This window comes from Halichoerus grypus, chromosome 2, assembly GCF_964656455.1.
Source record: "Halichoerus grypus chromosome 2, mHalGry1.hap1.1, whole genome shotgun sequence".
Classification (NCBI taxonomy): domain Eukaryota; kingdom Metazoa; phylum Chordata; class Mammalia; order Carnivora; family Phocidae; genus Halichoerus; species Halichoerus grypus.
Genome location: NC_135713.1, coordinates 191063043 through 191079043, shown reverse-complemented (window position 1 = coordinate 191079043; position 16001 = coordinate 191063043). Strand labels below are relative to the sequence as shown.

The window sequence follows — 16001 nt, the reverse complement described above, 5'->3', positions numbered from 1 at the left end:
GGGGGGGGGGGGGGGGGCGGGGGCAGGCAGGGTGGCCAAATCAGACACTGTTAAGAAAGTGTACAAACTTTACTGCAGCACATACACACACCCACGCACGCCTGTGGATAGGGAAGAGCACCTGGCCACAGAGTCCGCGGAAATTGGGGGAGGGGATGGCAGCTTGTAACGTGGCTTTCGCCACGGCCCTCCTTGAGACAGGGAAGGCCTTAGATTGAGGCCCCACCTCCCATGATGGGGGGGGATCAGAATGGGGGACTCCAGGAGAATTTGGTGGAGGAGAGGTGCTGGGGAGGCCTGAGCAGTGGGGACCCTCTGAGCAGGGTCCTGAGGGCTGCAGACTGTCTTCAGTCCTTAGTCTTGCCTCACAGCAGCTGTCTCGGGGCTGGGTCCCTCAGCGGCATGTCCCAGCGCAGGCTCTCCTTCCGCAGACACTTGGTGCTCTTGAGCCCGCATCGGAAGCCAGCGGGGCAGCAGTGACGCTGATCGGCACAACAGATGCCCTGGATGGCCAGGGGGGCGGGCGGGGAGTCAGAGCTGGGCCACGGCAAGGCCTGGCTCCCATGGATATCCCCCAGCCCCGGGGCGGGGGCACTCACCTGGGAGTAGGGACAGCAGGCCCAGCCCCCTCGGCTATCGCGGCAGCAGGTCTGGTTATCGTGGCAAAAGTGCCCTGCCCCACACTCCACATTCCCCACACCCACGCGAGGGCCACGGGCCAGGCGGGCAGCCAGGTGGGCCGAGTCAGCCTCCTTCTCGCAGGTTCGAGCCTTCACGTTGCACGTGTACCCAGCCGGACAGCAGTGCTGGCGGTCCTCACAGCACACAGCCTGGGAGGGACAGGGTGGCGTTCACCTCTCTCCTTCCCTGGGGGTGGGGGGTGGGGGGGGAACTCGGCTCCCCTGTCCAGGGAGGCAGGCGGGCACTCACATGAGGCAACTGGCAGCAGGCCCAGCCCCCACTCAGGCTGGGGCAGCAGGTCTGCCCCACGGGGCAGCTGGTGTGCTGGTCACAGCCTATGTCTCTGCGGCGAGACGGGGAAGCCCGGCGGGCAGGTGTCTTCTCCAGTCCAGTCACCGTCTCGCCCCCCCTCTGACAATGCCCTTCGGCCAAGCACGTGTAGCCATGGGGACAGCAGTGCTCATGGTCTGAGCAGCAGACAGCCTGCGGGGGGCAGCACAGGATGGTCTGGGAAGCTGCTATGTGGGACAGAAAAGCTGAGCCCCTGCCTACCCCGACTCTCTCTCCCGCTCACAGCTCCTCCAGCTGGGAATGAACCTGACCGAACTGGTGGGCCCCCTGTGGGCCAGAGGACAGAAGAGCAAAGCAACAGGAGTCTGACCACCTGCCCAGGCCAAGACACTGTCGCGACCCCCCCCCCAGTGCTCTCCCCCCACCTACGCACCTCTGGGGCAGGACAGCAGCCCCACTCCCCGGACGCGAGTCGACAGCAGGTATTGGAGGAGGGACAGCTAGTGGTGTTATCACAGGGGACATCGTTCTCCATGGCCTGGGGGTTCAGCAGGCGAAGGCGGGCTAGAGCCCGCACCATCCAGGGCTCGTGGTGGGCCTTCTGTTCACAGGTACCCTTCGCTGTGTCACATTTAAACCCAGCTGGGCAGCAGTGTACGTGGTCCTCACAGCACACAGCCTAGGGTGGATGGACAGGGGACAGTGGGCCCAGGGGCCTCGCTGGCTGCCACCTTCTGCTCAGCCTGGCCCACCCACCGCTCCTGGGTACCTGGGCAAAAGGGCAGCAGCCCCAGGCCCCCGACTGTAGGCGGCAGCAGGTGTAGCCGTCCGGGCAGCTCACCTCCATGTCACATTTCACCTCCTGCACTGTGAGAAAGGCACGGAGGACGGGTCAGCAGTGGCCGTGGGGCGCCCTGGGGAGCCCAACCCTTGGCCGGCTCCACAGCTAGAGCCAGATGCTGAGGATGGACAGTATCCTTAGGCCACCCCAGCAGTGATGCGAAGGCAATGACTAGTGTGGAAGAGAGGGGGCCGTATCTGCCCTGTCCCCTCCATGTGGCCCTCAGTCCCCCACCCCCGCATCTGTTCCTGGAACAATTCGTGGAGAGTTCCCGCACACGGAGCCGGTGGAATGGGGTCTGTAGCCTGCCTCTGGTACCTGTGTGTGCTGGCAGCTTGGTGAGGAGGTCCGTAGTGTTCTCCTGGGAGAGGCACTTACTCTGGACTAGGTCGCACACAGTGTCCTGGGGGCAACAGTGCAGGTGGTCCGAGCAGCAGGTGGCCTGCGTGGGGGTGGGGGTGGGGGATGGTCTTTGGGACTTTGGGTCTCAGGGGAGCTCAGGGAGCAGCCAGGTGACAGCTGACACTGCCTCAATCCCCCACTAGGGGGCGGCATGAGTCCCGAGCAGCCAGGCTGGCCCCCGCCCCCCCACCTGCCGGCCAGCCCCAACCCCTGGAGTCCGTGGGAGGTAGGTGTGCGCCCCGGCTGTGAGCACACAGCCCCTCACTCACATTAGGCATTGGGCAGCAGCCATACTTCCCACTAGGCAGCTCGCAGCAGGTAGAACCATCAGGGCACTGGGACCGCCCATCGGGGCACAGGACCACTGGAAGGGGAGAGAGGCGGGCGGGGCAGCTATAGCCCTGAGGAACTCTTCCCCGAGCTGGGAGCCAGACGAGGCCTCGCCTCCCTTCCAAACCGCACCCCGATGCTCTCCCACCGCCTTACCTGCCCCGTTACTCCTCTGTGCGGGGACCTTCTTCGCCAGGGGGTGGGTGCCCGTGGCCGTGAGGCAGCGGGCATGAGCCAGGTCGCAGGAGGTCCCATGGGGGCAGCAGTGTACCTTGTCTTCGCAGCAAGAAGCCTGACGAGAGATGCTCCGGACCTCTGTCTTTGCCCCCTCCCGCCCCTTGCTCTGCCCTGGCTGCTCCCCCGCACCCCCAGCTTCCCGAACCCGTACCTGGGGCATGGGGCAGCACCCCCAGGAGCCATCTAGCATAGTGCAGCACGTGGAGGAGTTGGGGCATTCGAACTGGCTGTCAGGGCACTGGATGGCACCCAAGGGGTTGGTATCTGCGGACAGGAGGACCCAGGATTCGGCCAACCCGGGTTAGTGAAGGCCATCGCTCCCATCACTCAAGGAGCTGCAGGCCCAGCTCCCGGGGGGACTGGGGGTCCGGCACTAGGGCTCGGCGTTCTCCCAGACACTCCTAACCCACTCTCCCCACCAGCCAGTCCTTGCCTCAGTGATATGGCACAAGGCAGGGGCGTCCACTGGCTACGGTGGCCTTAAAACACCCCGGCTTGGCCTCTCTCCACCCTCCCAATGCCTGGCCCAGGGCCTGGAGTCCGGCATTCTCTCCTGCCCCTTCCCAGCCTCGTGCTGTCCCTCTGTCTGGAGCAAAGGGGTTGCTTAGTATAGATGCCACAAGAATGAGGGCACAAGGGCAGGAATCAGGTCACCCAGCTGGCTGGGCTCCTGGGCCGTCCAGCCTCCACATGCTGTCCACCTGCCTGCCGTCCACCTCCGCTCCTGCCGCACCTGATCTTTGGAAGCAGGACCGCCCGTCAGCCCTGCAGTGATAGCCCCGCGGGCAGCAGTGGCGGCCATCGGCGCACGACACGGCCTGTGGGACACAGACACCTGCATTGGCTCAGCCCTTTTACCTGGGGTGAGCAGGGGGAACATCGAAATGCAGACCTGAGCCCCTCCACCGAGCTAACGGCACCCTCACCTCTGGGAACGGGCAGCAGCTGGAGGTCCCCGAGATGGTGACGAGGCAGGAGTAGCCAGGAGAGCAGTGGGCATCTACCTGGCAGGGGCTGCCCAGCTGCCTGCTCAGCACTGTGGGCCACTGGCCCTGGAAAGCGAGAGGAGACGACAGAATGAAGGACCCAAGCCCGGTCCCCTCTTCTGGCCATGCTGAGATGCCCCTTCGGGACATCCCGGGCTGCCAGGTCCTGCCTGGGCTGCAGGACACTCACCGGAACGGGACTGCAGCAGCTGTAGCTGGCTCCCCCTGGGTCCAGGCAGCAGGCCACTGGGCAGAACTGACCATCTGGGCACTGTGTTCCAGCCACCAGCCCTGCCACCAAGGCCACCCAGCTCACCAGGGTCCACATGGTCTGCCTGCAAAATACCAAGAGGCATTTGGAGACTAGCTTAAGCCCACGCAACCCTTGATTCTGGGGCCAGTCACTCCCCCAGGCCCGGGCCAGGTACCACCGGAGCCTCGCCAACAACTCCTTGTCCAGGCAGGAAGCAAGATGTGGGGCCCAAGATTCAGCTTCCTCTATGTGTGTTCACTTGTGCACCAGCGCGTGGACAGTGATGAGCATGAATACTGACACAAGTACGGGTGTCAGTTCGTGTCCCCAAAATGTGGCCAAATGTCTCAGTCTCTGTGGGTGAGTGTGTAAAGATGTAGGTGTGTGAAAGGAAAATTTGCGGGTTTTGTGGGTCTGGTCTGTAGGGCCATGGGTCACCTCCAGGGAGTGGGCGAGGCCTCAGCAGCCATGGGAGGACTGGGCTGGGGAGCAGAGAGGGAGTCCCCCCTTGAGGAATAAACAGGGTTGCACTTCCCCAGCCAGCCCCCTGCACATGCCTCCCGGCTGATGCTGTGTTCACACCTGCCAAGGCCTGTTGGATGGGGGGAGGGGTGTCACATGATGACATGGGAAATCATGGGGTTGAAAGTTGTGAAAAGGGAAGTGTGGTAGCCAGTGGAATCTGGGCTGCCTTCCCCAGAGGCCAGCCACACCTGCCCCCCCCAACTGTCCCCAAACCACCCAGGGAAGGGGTGCACAGGCTGGGCCAGCCTTTGAGACATCTGTGTTCTCAGGGCCCCCCAACACCACCAGACCCTTTCAGACTCCCCAAACATACCACCCCCAACCCCAACCCCTGCTTCTCCCCCTACCCAGAAGCCGTGATGAGGACCAAATGCGCCCGCCCAGCTGCACCAGCAGAAGGAACCGATTATGAAGTTCTGTAGGGAGTAGCCTCTCATTTCCTAAATGACTTCCCCAAGCTCAGAAAGCCCCACTCGTTCAATGGGTTGGGCCCAGGAGATGTTACCCTGCCTAGAGGGGCAAAACCAGTAATGTTTGTCGAGCCTCTCCTGGCCCAGTTACAATACTATTTTCTTTTTTATTTGCAACCATCATCCAAAGTAGTTGTAATACTTTTACTTTTCAAAGGAGGAAACTGAGGCTGAGAGAAGTTAAGTAACATGCCCATGTCATATATCCAGTCACGGAGAGGACAGGCTTTGATGGCTCCAAAGCATACTGGACCTGGGCTCATGTCACAACGTGGAACCACGGACAGTGCCCGGGAATGGACCCCAAACTCCAGGAGAGTGGAGGCCTGGGGTCCAAGCAGAGGAGGGAGACAGGTGTTGCACTTTCCCAGCTCAGGGGCTGCCAGGATACTGCACTTGGGTGCTAGTCCTCGAATCGCTACCACTGATGGTGAGAGCCTCAAAAGTTGCTCTCTGTCTCTGGGCCTCAGTTCCCCTAGGAGTCTCTGTGTGGACATTGACACTAGGTGTGGCGAGGACTTACACCCACCCAGTCACTCACATCCTTCTTTCCCTCACCTGGCTCTCCTCAGTGTCCCAGCTCAAAGACCAGTTCCAGGAGGTCACTGCCTAGCTGGTCCTGGACCTTGGCCCCTTTCACCCTCCCCTCTACATGCACAGCTCCCAGGCAAGGCTGGTCCCACCTGTTTCTTGGGAGTCAAACCTCAACCCTCCATAGGGTGTCCCGCTGTCTGGGCTTAGGCCAGAAGGGGTGCCTGTCTGCACAAATCTGGGACCACGGGGCACCCTAGTGACTTATTTATGCATACTTTCCATCCTTGGTATCCTAAGGTTAGGGAGTATAGCGTGTGCTCCTAGTGAATACCAATGTACGGAGGCGCACACACTCGGGACCAAGGATGAGGGGAGAAGGTGCCTAATTCCTCTCAGCAGGGTTCTGAGTGGCAGCCTCTCTCACCCCCACCCCACACTGCCACAGTAGAGAGGGACAGGAGCCTCTTCAAGCCCCCAGCTCTGCCATCCTCCACTAGGTGGCAGCCCCCAACTCCGAGCGTCAGGAGAGAGATTCCCAAAAGGTGAGCGAACTCAGCTGCGAGTGAGCAGGAAAAGTGGCGGGGAGAGGCGGAAGTTGGGTGGTCCCACCCCCCACGAGAGGAAGTAAGGGAGAGCCAGACACAACCCGGGCGTTCGGTCATTACTCCCTAGTTCCCGCTGCCTTGGAGGTGGGCAGGGTCTCCAGCCCACTCGCAGCCGTCTGAGCTCCGGGACCAGGGCGGGCGCCTCTCTCGCTCCCAGGCACCCCGGGGACCACCCACCACCACCAGCAGCAGCAGCAGCACCTGGGCCGATCGGAAGCCGGCTGGAGAATGGAGTGGCCCCTGCTTTGGGGGAAGGGGTTGCAGCTTCCAGGGACGCTGGAGAGGGAGACAGCCTCCTTCTGATGGGGGTCACTGCAATCACTGCTGACTCCCACCCCCCGTAAAACTGCCTCCAGTGCATCGGAAACCCCCAAAGGAGCTTCTCTAAGCCAGTCTTCTCTTGCCTCCCGGCTGAAACTCCGGCGGAACCTCAAGCCCTCGCGTCCGCCCGGCCGGACCCCTGGAGGAAGCAAGAGATCTGCGCGGCCACCCTCCTTACCTGCGACCGGCTCCGCGCTCGCTGGGTAGCCTCCGCTGGGAAGCTCGCGGACTAGGGCCTGGCGGCGCGATGGCCCGCCCACCTCAGTTTCCATTGGCCAGGTGTCCGGGCTGTCGCGCTCCTACTGGCTATTGATCGACGTAGAGGCGGGGCCAGCCTGGAAAGCTGTGCTTTTTTTTCTTACTCAATTCTCTTTCCTGCCCTCCCTTCGTCTCTCTTCCCACCCTCCCCCCTCGCTTTTACGGGATCATGTGATTGGAGAATCATGTGACGTCCTGAGCCGGCTCAGCCGGGCTGCGGGCGCCTGGGAGAGTTTGTCCGAAATGGGGCAGCACCTGTAAGAGGACGTTGACCGACTGGGGAGCTGCCCCTTACAGGGTGCGTTCCAGGGCGTTCACGGGATGTCTGCTTCTGGATTAGGGACATTTGTGCATCCTGTTTCTACTCTGTTCAACAAACTCAGAATAAATGCTGGGCGGCTAGGCCCCATAGGGGTTGAAGGAGGGTTGTCAGGGCAAGGATAGACAGCTCTCAGGCCCTTTCCTCAGGGTGCTCACAGCGGGGCGTGAGTGGGTGGAGAGATGAGACAGGCTCACATTAAATCTAATTTAAGGTGCAAGGTCGTGTGCCAGGTGTTATGGATGTGTGTAGGTCAGAGGTGATAGGTTGGCTCTGGGCAGAGAGGTAAAGATTGAATTCCACCTCAAGGGCACCTTTTTTCTTTAAGATTTTATTTATTTGAGAAAGAGCATGAGCGGCGGGAGGGGAGAGGCAGAGGGAGAAGCAGACTCCCCTCTGAGCAGGGAGCCTCACTCGGGGCTCGATCCCAGGACTGAGATCATGACCTGGGCGGATAGATGCTCAACCGACTGAGCCACCCAGGCGCCCCTTAAGGGCAAATTTTTGAGCCGAATCTGGGAGGATAGTAACTGGCAGTTGGAGAGGGGTTGGAGAAGTGCCTGGACAGGGGAGTGTTGGGAAGGGCATTAGGAAACCAGATGGGAAGAGCAGCCTTGGGCAGGAATTAAATGCCAAGTTCAACGTAGTGGGCTTGAGGAGCTCTTGGGTGCCTGACACAAGGCTGGGCTGGGGGTGGGTGCATAGTGGAAGTGGCTTCCTCCTTTGAGTCAGCCCTGCCTTCCAGGAATGGACATGACCGGTGAGGAAAGAAACATACCACACAGAACAGATTGGCCAGCAACAAGAGCCAGGCTGATCAGTGCCAAAGGGCCTGGCTCTGGCCAAAATGGTTGATAGATGCACCAGGAGAGAGGAGAGGCCCAGAGAAAGCCTGGTGCCAGGCCTGGAAGGACGGGCAGTGTTTGGTTATACTGAGTGGATGGAGAGTACTGTGGGCTAAACAAAGAGCTTGAGCGGAGGGGGAGGCTGGGGAAGGGACAAACAGCCCACTTCAGGGGTGGCGGCAGTCTGCGTGGGGGAGTGGCAGAGTGAGGAATCCTTTGGCAGCGGTGCTCAGCCTGGGGCTAGAGAGGGTCTGGAGAGTGAGTGAGGCTCCTGCTGAGAATCAGGACAACTCTGCCCACTGGGGACATTTGTGCACAGTTTCTGTCCTGTGTATCCTGAGGCAAGGGGGTGGGATCCAGCCTATGCTTCCATTACCAAAGCACCACATGCACACACACTTTTCATGAAATGTTAGGCTAATCAGTAAATGAACCTATTAATCACAACTACACAGAACCATTTAAAAAAGTAAACTCAGGAAAAAAAAAAAACTAGAGTGACTGAAACAAGTATCATGAAAAGTATCCTTAAAGGAGTGATTTACCCACCAGGGACATTCGGCAGTGTGCGGAGATATCCTGGGTCACAATTAGGGCGAGGTCCTACTGGCATCTAGTAGGCAGAGGCCAGGGATGCTGCTAAACATCCCACAATGCAGAGGACAGCCCCACAACAAAGATTATTCTGCCCAAAATATGCGTAGTGCTGAGGTTGAGAAACGCTCTCTAAAGAATTATAAACAGTCTCTGTGAAAGAGCTCAACGTTTCCTTCACACAGTTTCTTTTCTCTTATTTCATATATATATACACACACACATATATGTAACTCTACACCCAAAGTGGCGCTTGAACTCACAACCCTGAGATCAAGAGTTGCATGCTCTACTGACTGAGCCAGCCAGGTGCCCCACGTATTTCAGATATTTTTACTTAATGTTACCTGATTTCTAAGCAACAGTAGATTATAGAAAGATCAGGGGATGTGTGTGCATTGACGTTTCTAGAAGCAGTCACTTTGAGTTTACCAAGGATTAACAGCACTTAACAGGAAAAAATGCAAAAAGCAGACTGAAGGACTTAAAAGCTCAACATCCTGGGGACATAGGGTAGGGGCAAAAAGTCCTGGGTGAGTCAGTGGGCCTTGTAGGCTTCACTCTCAAGGGACAAGGTCATTAATAGTCAAGGTGTGAGCCCAAGCTTTAGAAAAATATGAAGCATGCAGTCACTCTGATTACTATGGCAAAGAAATGTGAAATATGTTTATTAAACAAAATGTATTCACTTGTCAAATGGATGCAGTGACATTCCACTTCGGTGGAGAAGGTACAGTTCCCCTGAGGGCTGCAGAACATCTCTCACATTCCTCAAGAAACACTCCAGTGTCCTTAAACCCTTCGATTTAGGAATCTCTCTCCCTCTGCTTTTTGCTATCAAGGAGGGTGCATCATTTTTTTTAATAGAGAGGACTAAAAAGAAGCAAACTTCAGAGTCAGAAAGAAATATGACATAAAAGGGTCCATCCCCATTTGCCCCATTCCCTGAGCCTTCCCAGCCCCCTTTGGCCAGGCCTTGTGATTTTTAATTTTGATGAAATCAATTGACTGTAAATGTGAGGGTTTATTTCTGGACTCAATTCTAGTCCATTGATCTCTATCTGTCCTTACACCAGTACTGCATTGTCTTGATTATTACAGTTTTGTAGCAAGTTTTGAAACTGGAAGAAGAACTCCAATTTCTTTTTCAAAATTGTTTTCGCTATTTGGGTACCTCAAAGTCCTATATGAATTTTAGGATCATTTTCTGATTCTAAAAGGTGACAGCTGAGATTTTGGTAGGGAATTCACTGAATCCACAGGTCAATTTGGGGTGTATTGCCAGCATAACAATATTAAGTCTTCCTATCCATGAACATGGGATGTTTTTACATTTATCAGTTTGACAGTTGCCAAGTATTCTACACTGTAGATGTTACATAGTTTACTTAACCAGTCTCGTTTAATGGACTTTTGTGTTTCCATTTTTTTGCAGTTACAAATAATTATGCAATAAATATGTGTGAACATGGTTCTGAGTGCACATGTGGGAGTTAAATCCCTAAAAGTAGTATTTCTGGGTAAAGGGTATGCACATTTGAAATGTTAATGCTAAATTGCTTTAAAATTTTTCCAATTGACACTCCCAGTCGCAGTATTTGGGGGAACTTATTTCCCATACACTCATCAACATTGAATATGCCAGTTTATTTTTTAAAAAGGTTTTTATTTATTTAAGAGAGGAGCAAGAGGGGCACCTGGGTGGCTCAGTCAGTTAAGTGTCTGCCTTCAGCTCAGGCCATGATCCTGGAGTCCTGGGATTAAGCCCCGCATTGGGATCCCTGCTCAGCAGGGAGTCTGCTTCTCCCTCTCCCTCTGCCCTTCCACCTGCTTGTGCTCTCTTAAAAAAAAAAAAAAGAATAAAATCTTTAAAAAAAGAGAGAGAGCAAGAGTGCAAGAGTGGGGGGAGAGACAGAGGGAGAGGGAGAGAGAATCTCAAGCAGACTGCTCGCTGAATGTGGAGCCTGATGTGGGGTTTGATCACACAACCCTGAGATCTTGAGACAAAATCAAGAGCAGGATGCTTAACCAACTGAGCCACCCAGGCACCCCAAATATGCCAGTTTAAAAGATGTTTTGCCAGGGGCACCTAGCTGGCTCAGTCAGAAGAGTGTGCAGCTCTTGATCTCAGGGTATGAGTTTGAGCCCCATGTTGGGTGTAGAGGTTACTTAATTAAATAAACTTAAAAATAAATAAATAAATAAATAAATAAATAAATAAATAAATAAATAAATAACTATTTTGCCAATCTAATGACAAAAGATAATCCATGGTTGTTTTATCTGTATTTCCTTGATCTCTAAGGAAGCTGAGCATTTTTTCATATGCTTATTCTGCTTATGTATTTCTTCTGTGAATTGCCTGTTCTTATTTTTGTTAGGGTTCTCCAGAGATACAGAACCAACCAATGTGTATGTAGAAAGACATTTATTGAAAGGAATTGGCTCAGGTAGTTATGGAAGCTAACAAGTCCAAAATCTGAAGTGTGGGCCAGCAGGCTGGAGACCCAAAAGAGCCAAAGGTGCCGATGAAGTCCAAAGGCAGTCACTGGAGAATTTCTCCTTGTTTGGAAAGGCCAGTTTTAGGGATGCCTGGGTGGCTCAGTTGGTTGGGCAGCTGCCTTTGGCTCAGGTCATGATCCCAGGGTCCTGGGATCGAGTCCTGCATCGGGCTCCTTGCTCAGCGGGGAGCCTGCTTCTCCCTCTGCCTGCCACTCCTCCTGCTTGTGTGCGCTCTCTCTCTGAAAAATGAATAAATAAAATTTAAAAAAAAAGAAAAGCCATTTTTTTGGTGTTCTATTCAGGCCTTCAATGGACTGGATGAGGCCCACCCATATTATGGAGGACAACTTGCTTTAGCCAAAATTTATCAATTCAAATGTTAATCTCATCCAAAAACACCCACCAAGTTGACACATAAAACTAACCATTACATTATTCTTGGTTATTTTTCTTCAGTGTTTGTCTTTTTCTTGTTGAACTGTGGGAACTCTTTGTATATTCTGGATATTATATATATTGCAAATATTTCCTCCCAATGGGTCATTTGTCTTTTATCATTGTTTATGGTTTCTTTTGTGGTCAGAAGTTGTGTTGTTGTTATGCCATCTGAAATCTAGTAATCAATCTTTTCCTTTATGATTTCTGCCTTTCCCCCCTCCTCTTGCTTAAGAAGTTATAAATATGTTCTTTCATAAATATGGTCTGTTTCTTTTTTTTAAAGATTTTATTTATTTATTTATTTGAGAGAGAGAGACAGAGAACAAGAGGGGGAGGAGGGGCAGAGGGAGAGGGAGAAGCAGGCCGTTCCCTGAGCAGGGAGCCCGACTTGATCCCAGGACCCCGGGATCACAACCTGAACAGAAGGCAGACACTTAACTGACTGAGCCACCCAGGTGCCCCAATATGGTCTGTTTCTATTCCTACTACAGCCCCAGCTGCAGCTGCATGACCTCAGAGGCACCAAAAGTAACAGGAGGTTTCACTGAGAAGCCTGGCATGGAGAGGCCCCTGGATGTGTCTCCCTGGCCAAAAAGTTCCTCCAGGCCAGCCCCAGGGCTGCTTTCAGAGGTGGTGGTCTGGGTGAAGGATTGGGCAGCTTCCTTCTCTCTCCTTCCTCCATTTCTGTCAGCCTCTCCCCATTCTTCCAATTGCCCCTCAGGGGTTTCTTCATCCAGAGTTACTGTTCTGCCCCCAGTGGAAGAGTCGCAGGGGCCCCAGGGCTGGGGCCTTTCCCCCCAAGATCCTGAGTTGCCAGATAAAACATAGGATGTCCAGTTAAATTTGAATTTCAGACTGGAAATGAATTTTTTTAGTGTCAGTATGTCTCATACAATATTTGAGACATACTTACACTTAAAAAGCATTCATTGTGTATCTGAAATTCACATTTAACTGAGCATCTTGCATTTTTATTTGCTAAATCTGGCAGCCCTAACGACTAAGGTTGGAGTGAGGGCACAGAAACAGCCTCTCCTTGCTCAGACCTACTCCTTCCCCTTCCTGCCTGAGTCACCTTGGGATGAGCAATTGTTGGTGCCTGCCTTCATCATGGGGCACCTGACTGGTGAGCCTGCTGGGCTCTGCTGGGTCCTCCAAGCTGTCTGGGTGGTGTGGGGGAGGGGATTTGGAACGGGGCCAATGACCTGGCCAGAGGCTGTGGGAGGATATTTGGCAACAGAAGTATTGGATGAAATCAGGAGACCTCAGTTCCTGTCCCAGCATAGGCTGTGAACCTGTCTGGTGCCGGTGGGCAAGCCACTTTCCTTGTTGTTGTTGTGTTTTAATCAATTACTGATTTTTTTTTCTTTTAAGTAATTTCTATGCCCAATGTGGGGCTCGAACTCACGATCAAGAGTCCCATGCTTCATGGGACTGAGCCAGCCAGGAGCCCCAAATCAATTATTATTTTTAACAAAAAGTAACATGTAAATAAATGCTATTCAAATTATAACACAAAGCAGCACTCTTGTCCTCTCTGTTTTCCTACTCCAGACATCCACTTTCAAATCCTTTAAGTTTCTTCTGTGAGTTTCCCTTGCATTTCTTTTTTTTTTTTTTAAGATTTTGTCAGAGAGAGAGAGAGAGAGAGAGAGCGCGCGCGCATGCGCGCGCACAAGCGGGGGGGGGGGGGCAGGCAGAGGGAGAAGCAGGCTCTCTGCTGAGGAAGGAGCCCAGTGGGATCTTGACCCATCAGGATCTTGACCCCTGGGATCATGACCTGAGCCGAAGGCAGAGGCTTAACCGACTGAGCCACCCAGGCGTCATCCCTCCCTTGCATTTCTAAATCAGTGTACGTTTGGGCATTCTCGCTTCCCCTCAGAGCTCAGTGTATTCATCTGAGCAGTGAGTGAGCACTGCCCTGCTCCCTGTCCGCTGGGAAATTCTGAGTCTACAGTGAGCCGGCGACCCCCCTGGCACTGGGGAGAGTGAGGCTGCGTAGTACCCATAAACCCAGCTGTGGGGGTGCATGCAGGATGGAAGGAGGAGGAGGGGATGAGAGGGACGAATGGGGGAGGGGAAGGCAGGTGGAGGAAGCGGATTACTTGGCTCTGCGGAGGCCCTGGCTGAGGGGCCTTCAGGGATCTCTAGCCCATGTTCTCAGCCCCAGCTATCCGTTGGAATGACCTGGGGAGCTTTTGCAGCTTCAGACGGCTGAGGGCTGAGAACCCCTAACCTCGCTCAAGCTTCTTCTTATGGAATGAGGAACCTGGTTCTCAGAGAGGAAACTATCCTCCAGTCCCTCTTCCTGTTACGAGCTGAGCTTCGTGACCCCAGCTGAGCTGCGTGACCCCATGTAAGCCCTGCCACAGCATCCTGGCCCGTACACTTCGGACTTTGAGGCAGCTCCCCCTGCGGAGTGAGGTAATGCTTGCGGGGCCCTCCGCACAGAAGCTGACCAAGTACACGCGCCACTAACAAGGCTGCCTCCATTGTAGTGATTCTTCCCCTTGGGCCCTCCCAACGCACCCCCCCCAACTTTAGCTTGGGAGACTGCCCCCGTGCCCCTCAGCCCACCTCACTCTCTCCTCCCAGAAACCCCTCTGGATCTGCCCTGGGGCTGCACCCTGTCCCATCCTGCTGGCCCGCTGTCCAGAACTCTGTCCCCCTGGGGCCATATGCACCTGGTCCTGACTCCTGCGCAAGGGGGGGGGGGGGGAGGGTGCTGAGACTGAAAACCCTCAGGTTCCCTCAGCCAGACAAGGGCAGAGGTGGCAGAAGAATCAGTCCCTCCACAATGGGGTGGGAGTGGGAGTGACACAGGACAGGATAGGCTGACTTCTCTTCTCCCATCCAGATGCGCGAGTCAGCATCTGCCTCCTACAGGAGAGAGGGGCACATTCCTGGGTTGAAGTTTCAGCTTCTCATATTCTGAGAGCAGTGGGGTGATCTGGAGATGAACTTCCGGGTGAGGGCAGGGACTGATGCCAGCAAGTCTCCAGGAAGCCAGAGTAGACTTTGGGACAGGCAGGTGGCAGGTGGCAGGGTGTAGGAGCCAGGTGTTTCCTGGAAAGCTGGACAATGGGCTGGGATCTGAGCCGGAGGAGGACCTTATCATCGCCTGCTGATCTGGAATTCCAGCTCTGCCTCTTACCTGCTGGGTGACTTTGGCTTATTTCTTTGACCCTAAATGTGATAGAGTAACTAGTCACCTACTGGGGAGTTCGGGAGGATTGAATGTGCTAACGTGTCTATGTAAAGTGCCACGCACACACACACATACACACACACACACATACACACACACAGTCGTTCCTCAACAAACTCTCGATTCCTTCTCCATCACACCTATGTTTGAAAGAATTTTGGGGCACCTGGGTGGCTCAGTTGGTTAAGCGGCTGCCTTCAGCTCAGGTCTTGATCTCGGGGCTCCCTCCAGCTCAGCAGGGAGCCTGCCTCTCTCTCTCCCTCGGATTCCCTCCACATACACACCCCCCTCATGCTCTCCCTCTCTAATAAATAAATAAAATCTTAAAAAAAAAAGAAAGAATTTTGACAACCAAACTGCATTTATTCAGGACCAGGGAATTCGTTTTCCTATTCTAATTTACAAAATCCATGATACAAAATCTGACCCCACTGAAGTGAAAAAAAGGAATCCAGTGAAACCCAAGACAGGGGCTCAGGTCCTCCAAACCCTTCCCAAGCTCCTCTGGGGGCAGGTCCCAGGCCCACAGGTAAGGACACCCTGCTCCTGCCCTGGGGGGTGGGGGTTGGCCCCTGAGCTGTGGGGTTTGTGAAGAGCTGGGCCCCGTGGGTGGTCTGGACAGTATCATGCTTCCCTGTAGGTACCTGGAGTACCCTTCCCACCCTGTGCCTTCTTCTGAACTTGAGAATCCCCCGGGGGCAGCTATGCCGAGTGGTTGGTGCATGGCTGATGGACTCCAGGAGTTGGAGCCCAGCTCTTGTCAAGGGCAGCAAGCGGACAGGTTGGGTGGTGGAAATGGGAAGACAGCTTCGGTTGTTGACTCATTGACCATTAGAGCCAGGAGGATAATGAGCTTAGAGACGTGGGGCCAGAGTGGAGACAAGAAGAATTAGGACAGTGTTTTGAATGCCTACCCTGTGCCAGCTCACTGAGTTCTTGTAACCACACTGCACGGTAGTTGTAGATATCAGGCACTAAGGGCCTTGTCCAGGATTATCTGGCTCCGAAGTGGTGGAGTCAGGGCTGAGTCCGATCATTCAGATCCTGGAGCTTTTGCCCAGAGCACCAGGCTCCACTGGATGCTGGCACCAGCTCAGCTCGGTCCTCCCTCCCAGCCCTTCCAGCCCACTGAGTGCCCCTGTCCTTTCTCCAGGCAGACCCCACAGGTGGCCAAGAAATTCCCTCTTCAAGGCACTCAGACAGGTCACTTAACTCCTCCAAGATTCAGTTTCCTCATCTGTAAAATGGGTACACAATACCCCCCACGTGTCCTCTCCTCAGGTCTGTGAGGTTCAAATGGAATGATAGATGCCAAGAGGCCTTGTAAACTGGCACATTAGAAATGGGAGGTATCCTTTTTA

The 16001-nt window shown here is 54.5% G+C and overlaps 1 protein-coding gene across 1 annotated transcript; it reads right to left on the bottom strand.

Annotated features, from left to right (window-relative positions):
- Window positions 1-54: 54 nt before the first annotated feature.
- On the bottom strand, window positions 55-6763 carry GRN (granulin precursor). Its single transcript, XM_036071237.2, has 13 exons — window positions 6655-6763; window positions 3959-4103; window positions 3709-3834; window positions 3516-3600; window positions 2934-3046; window positions 2702-2837; window positions 2485-2579; window positions 2132-2255; window positions 1742-1839; window positions 1406-1651; window positions 931-1164; window positions 600-830; window positions 55-503 (listed from the first exon to the last, which is right to left on the bottom strand). The coding sequence occupies exons 2-13, from the start codon at window positions 4094-4096 to the stop codon at window positions 366-368; spliced, it is 1764 nt and encodes a 587-aa protein (XP_035927130.1). The 5' UTR covers window positions 4097-4103; window positions 6655-6763; the 3' UTR covers window positions 55-365.
- Between the last annotated feature and the right edge of the window lie 9238 nt (window positions 6764-16001).

What these genes read in the sequence shown, in the direction of transcription:
- GRN (XM_036071237.2), bottom strand. Translation starts at nt 4,096, where the DNA reads ATGTGGACCCTGGTGAGCTGGGTGGCCTTGGTGGCAGGGCTGGTGGCT. An exon ending in GCTGCTGCAGTCCCGTTCCG is followed by an intron (nt 3,835 to 3,958) that starts GTGAGTGTCCTG and finishes CTCGCTTTCCAG; the next exon opens with GGCCAGTGGCCCACAGTGCT. An exon ending in GCTGCTGCCCGTTCCCAGAG is followed by an intron (nt 3,601 to 3,708) that starts GTGAGGGTGCCG and finishes TGTGTCCCACAG; the next exon opens with GCCGTGTCGTGCGCCGATGG.